This window comes from Adiantum capillus-veneris, chromosome 20 (genome assembly GCF_014529385.1).
Source record: "Adiantum capillus-veneris isolate H3 chromosome 20, ASM1452938v2, whole genome shotgun sequence".
Taxonomy (NCBI): domain Eukaryota; kingdom Viridiplantae; phylum Streptophyta; class Polypodiopsida; order Polypodiales; family Pteridaceae; genus Adiantum; species Adiantum capillus-veneris.
In genome coordinates this window covers 69541346-69547072 of record NC_140950.1, presented here as the reverse complement: position 1 = coordinate 69547072, position 5727 = coordinate 69541346, and the positions used below count along the sequence as shown (strand labels likewise).

At 44.6% G+C, this 5727-nt stretch overlaps 1 protein-coding gene across 1 annotated transcript; it reads right to left on the bottom strand.

The window, feature by feature from the left end:
• Positions 1-4986: 4986 nt before the first annotated feature.
• LOC147432690 (ATP-dependent DNA helicase PIF1-like) lies at positions 4987-5502 on the bottom strand. The gene has a single exon (XM_086491974.1). The coding sequence runs from the start codon at positions 5500-5502 to the stop codon at positions 4987-4989; it is 516 nt and encodes a 171-aa protein (XP_086348100.1).
• Between the last annotated feature and the right edge of the window lie 225 nt (positions 5503-5727).

The window sequence follows — 5727 nt, the reverse complement described above, 5'->3', positions numbered from 1 at the left end:
ATAGGGCTCTTGGGGAAATTGCTCTACCTTCATGCAACTTTGATAGAGATGATATTCCTCTTGCTATGCTCATGACACAATATGAAGAGATTTTTCTACCTATTGGACTTGATAAAAATGTTTATTTAGGAGATATGAGAGACTATCGGATCACATACCTCTGCACATTTATTTTAAGAAGAATACAGGGGAGGAGCAGACCCCAAGAAGAGGAAAAAAATTGTTAGTAACAGGGGCACACCTATTCAAAGACCCTCTTTTCAGGAATATAACCAAGAAAGCAATAGGTAAGCTCAAAAAAGATGTCGACCTCAACAAACACAATGTGTGGGACCTCTTTTCTCGGAGCATCTAGAAAGCAATCAAAAGCTCGGGCCCCTGAATCAAAAAAGCTAGGGAGGTACACCTTCTGCATCTTACAACAGAGGTACAGGTGCTTACCTCCAAAAAAGCCAATGGGCTTGCTACTGAGGATGAGCACAAGCAATGGCTCGAAGCCAAATCTAACCTTGCTAATGAGAACCTAGAAGATATCAAAAAGGCAAGTCTTCTCTCCAAGGAGACTTCCCTACATCCTAAAGCCTCTAATTAAGCTCACTTTTTTAGGGCTTTAGCAATCAAGAAGAGCCGAGGCCACGTCCGCTCGCTCAAAGATGATAAAGGGACAACAGCTCATAACCAGAATGAGATGGCTGGCAGCTATCTTAGGCAAATCATTGGACGGCCAGAGATCTAGTCCCAAGAAGTGGAAGAAGCCAGAGGGTCCTTACCTCAGAGTGTCAAGAAGAAGATTCCCCACTCAGAAGCTAATTTCTTGGAAAGGGAATTTTCTGAAGACGAATGTTCACTAGCATTACAAGCCCTTGGCAAGGAAAGGTCCCCTGTTTGGGATGGGATGATGGTGGAATTCTATAGAGAATTTTGTGACGATCTCAAGGTACCAATCACAAGGCTGGCCAATAAATTCATTGTTGAAGGGTCGTTGGAGAGAAGTGTAAAGAGAGGGCTTATCAAACCCATCCCCAAACAGATATGTTGCTCTCAATTGAAACAATGGCGCCCTATAACAATGATGTCGGTGGCCTACAAAATTATTGCTAAAGCTGTAGCCCTCAGACTAGCCCCCTTACTAACCAAGATCATCTCTCCCCATCAACATGGGTTTATCAAAGGAAGGTCTATTTACGATAACATCTTGGCAGCAATGGTGGGCATCGAGTACGCAATTGTCACAAAGAAAGAGTGTGTACTGCTATAGTTGGACCTGGATAAGGCTTATGACAGAATAACATGGACATATATAGAAGCCGTCATGGAAGCTCTGGGCTTTGGGCCGCGCCTTTGTCGTCTGGTAAGTGTACTGGGAGCTGGAAGCCAGTCAGAGCTCCTATTCAATGATAGAGTTGTGGGCTCTTTTGAGGTCAAAAGGTCTATTAAGCAAGGATGCCCTCTGGCCCCCTACTTGTCGCCATAGGATCACATCCTTTAATCACAAAGCTCGAAGCTAGTGCGGAACGAGGGGAGCTGCAAGGCCTGGCTTTGCTAGGAAATAGCTAACTCCTAGAAAAACTTTTTGCATACGATTCTCTCCTCTTCTTGAAGGTGTGCCCCCAGGTCATCAGGAAAGCTCTAGAGACTGTACAAATATTCTCAATAGCTTTGAGGTCCCAATGTAATATAGAGAAGTCAAGGCTGATCTCCCTATCGAAAAATGACTCATTTGACCCTTCTGGCTGGTCAGGGGAGATTAAGGAATATCTTCAGACATATGGGAGCCCCCTTGGGGGTGGATGTAACTCACAAGCAAAGATTTGAGTGGGTGCTTGAAAAAATCAAAAGAAAAATGAGTAGGTGGGAGTATGCTCTTCTCCCATTCACAAGTCGGATAAAAGTGATAAATGCCTTTATGATTCCTTATATTGCCTTCACTAGCCCGATTCTCAAGATGGCTAAGTGTCACCCATGGCAATGGGCCTGTTGGGAATTAGTGGCTCGGCCGGTGAATCAAGGAGGCCTCAGAATTCCTTGTAGACCATGCAGAAGCTTGTTGCACCAAATTTGTTGTTTCCTTGGCTAAACAGGATCAAGTTTGGGCTATCATAATCAAAGATATGATAGAAGCAGCTAAACTTGGCTCGAAAGGGGGAAAGTGGAGAGGGGTGGAGGTTCATGACAAGTTGTTAGCCCCAACGTGGACTACCCTAAGATTGGGGGCAGCACAGGAGAATTGGTAAGAAAATGCAATAGAACAGCATGAGTCTTAAAGTGGGAGGAAAAAAGCAGATACTTCAAGAACTCCATTTTGCATTGGTCCCCCTTGCTTTCCAAAGTTGTGGATCCGCCATAAATTCCCTATTGGATAGAGACAGCCAGGAAGCTGAATAATTAGGGTCTGAATCAACTGGGGCACTTCTGGGACAGTGACAACAAGAGTTGGAAAACCATTGACCTTCTAGTTACCCAGTACCAACTGAATCTTGGAGGTCTTGCGTCCACAAAGTGAGGAAAGAGCTTGACAATATAGTGATGCCTATCTGTGATTTGGAGTTTGACTGGAATGCTTGGAAATGGCCCGGAAGTAGTCTCTTTTGTAAACCCCATCCTAAAGACATTTACCAGACAATGATGCATAAGAAGAATTGGTCTAGCCCCCTTAACAAGAAATGGAAAAAACAATGGCCAGAGGAAAGGTGGGTGCAAGTAATGGAGAACATCTAGAAGCCAAAGGTTCCACAACACATGAAGGTATTTTTCTGGAAGGTAATTTGGGGTGCTCTACCAACGGGGGTGAAGATTTAGGAAAGAGGGATTGGGTCAAATCAATGCTTGGGATGCAGGTTTGCTAGTGAAGATCTGGCTCACCTCTTCATGGATTTCCCAACTATCAAAGGCCTCATAGGGAAAATATGTAAGTGGGTCCAAAGAACATGGAAAATTGGTTTTTACAAGACTGATCTTTTCCTTGGATAGAAGAATTCAAGTGGTCCTACCATCCTCATCAGCACTCAAATCGTCAGGTATGTCTTCTTACATAATGTATGGCAGACAAGGAACCGCCGTGTGTTTGAAGGAGGTTTTGAGGTGGCAAGCTTCGCAGAAATTATACAAGAGAGAAAAGTGCTAATATGGACGCTCGGACGCAAGCATCACTCAGAGGATTGGTCTAAGACTACTTGTGCCTTGCTGACAGCAGAGGGCATGCCTAGGACGGGGGAAAATCTTGGCTATCGGTAATTAAAAGATCTCAGAAGAACATGATAAGGGACCCTATGTATCAAGGATAAGGGGGCAAGTTGGGTGAGATGGCTGCCCTGATAGCCGATGTAATTATGGTCCCTGGATGACGTCATGGCTCACCACAAGCATGACAATACCTTGTAATTATTTGGGTAGATAAATATAATTCACTCACAATTGTGAGTTTTTCTTTAAAAAAACAAGGTGAGAACTCACAGTGGCCTGTAGAAGACAAGGGAAGGCTAGGCTTTTGCGATGAGGAGGTATGTGGTCGAATGGTCGGACCAGTAGTTGTAGTTGGTGCCAGACATGGTTTGTGACAGCTCAGTGCTGATCCATATGTGGTCGAGTGTAGAGCTGTGTATTGTGGTTGGATGGTGTATCAATTGATGGAGTCCATGCTGGTGCATGAGGGTGGATAGCATTTTGTATGTGCTGGGTTGATCAAGTGCGTCAATGTTGAAATCTCCCATTATGATCAGTGGCCGCATGCTGCTCTTTGAATGAAGGAGGCTAGAGATGCTGTCTAGGAACGCTGGGAGCAATGACGTCGGTGCCCTGTAGAGCGAGACGACTGTCGCCACGCGCTTGTTTGTGTAATGGAAAGTTGCACAGACTGTTTCAAGAGTGTGGTTTGTTTTTGTGTGTTTGCGTGGGTATTAGGTTGCTTTTATGGAGAATTGACATGCCGTGTAGTTGTGTTGAGGATATGTTCTGGAATCCTAGAATGGTGATCGCATGTAGTCGAGTCTCTTGGAGGAAGAGCACGTCAGAGGCCATTAGACTTGTGTCATGGATGATATCGTCTGCATGCTTTCTAAGGGAGACGGCGTTCAGTAATTGCACAATGTAATGTGTATCTTGGTGGAGATGTAATTTCTTTTGGATGGGAGAATAAGTTGCTTCTGTTCTCAATCTATGGAGCTCTTCAAGGACACTTGGGTCGATATGGACATTGTTGGGGAGTAGGCTGTCTATCAAATACAGATTTGCAGTGTCACAAATGCGTGTGAGAGCAGTGTACGTGAGTCCATGAGATCTAATTCCTCTGGGGCTGAAAGCCAATGTGTTGAGTGTAAGCCCTTGTGATCGATGAATTGTGCGTGTTGCAGCAGGCTGAATCGGGAATTGCTTGCGTGTGAGGGTGTTGAGGTGGTTTTCGCCAATTTGGAATTCATGTGCGATGCAAAGAATTGGTGTCTAGCTAGCCGATGTGAGTGGTGTGTGGAGATGGGCGTGTTCATATCTTTGTTTTCGTCCTATATTGGGATTGGTGAAATGAATCCAGAGACATGTTGTACTAGAGACTGTAGTGCAGAGCTTGTAAATGCCTTCCTCACCATTGACGAGGCCGTCAGCAATGTCTAGATTTCCGGCACATAACTCGACCACCAGGCTTGGCTTCAAGCACAATGTTGCTTGGAGCCCTGCAGTTTGCTTGGCATCCAACGGTATTGCTATTGTTTTGCTGCAAGTATTGGCATGCTTGTCAATTGCTTTGAATATGTGTGGCTCACCGGGCAACTGTGCGAAGACCTTTTTGTTGTGCTCGTCCTTTGCTTTATTAGAGTAGAATAGGTGCGATATGGTTATGTCAGCAGGCAACGCCCTGTGGAAGGAGTTGTTAATGTATGCAATATCGTTTCTAGTGTGTGAACCAATTCTCATTCGATTGAGCACCTCTATAAATTGTTGATCAGTTTGTCTCATGGTAATCGTTAGCTCGTAGCACTTAGGGGATTCGCGCCATTATGAAGGTGCGACTGCCTCATCGAGAGGTTGCTTGCTTGTGAATATCCAAGAGTCTTTGACTGGGCTAGCTTGGCAAAGGTCACCACAAAGTATGACATCAAGGCCACCAAAAGGCTGGTCGTGTTTTCTCTTGATGGCACGAAGACGTGAGTCGGCCAAAGAGAAGACACTTGACCCTATCAAGGAGACTTCATCGAACACTACAAGCTCCAAATCTTGATAAAGTAAGGATAATGCATCTAGCTTTTCTGCTCCAAGTCTTGTGTGTGTGGTAGTTATCAAAGGCAAATGTAAAGCTGAGTGTATAGTTGTACCACCAATGTTGAACGCTGCCTTTCCTGTATATGCCATTAGTAGCGCCTTGGGAAAGTCAGGATTGTGACCTAAAATGTGCGTGTAGAATCGAATGAGGGCTTCAACCAACAGGAGCAACATGAACGTTTTTCCAGTCCTTGCTCCACCCGTGAGGAAGAGATGTATCTTTTCTGATGGCGCTATGCGTTTTTTGAGCATGATGTCGTCGAGTATAAGTCACTATTGTGGGTTTAGTTTCTTTATTGACGTGTGAAAATCCTCATTGGTCATGGCAATGTGTTTGGAAAAATGTAAAGCAAATGGTTTCTTGCTCGGTTGCTTTGATGGGGTGTTGATCATCACGTTGGCATTGTCGGAATTGTTCAAGGAACTTGGATTGTTTGTGCTACATGATGTTGTGATGATTGTAGTGGATTTGTCTAG

Bases quoted from the DNA above. Each gene is read 5' to 3' on its own strand.
- LOC147432690 (XM_086491974.1), bottom strand. From the start codon at position 5,502: ATGCTCAAAAAACGCATAGCGCCATCAGAAAAGATACATCTCTTCCTC.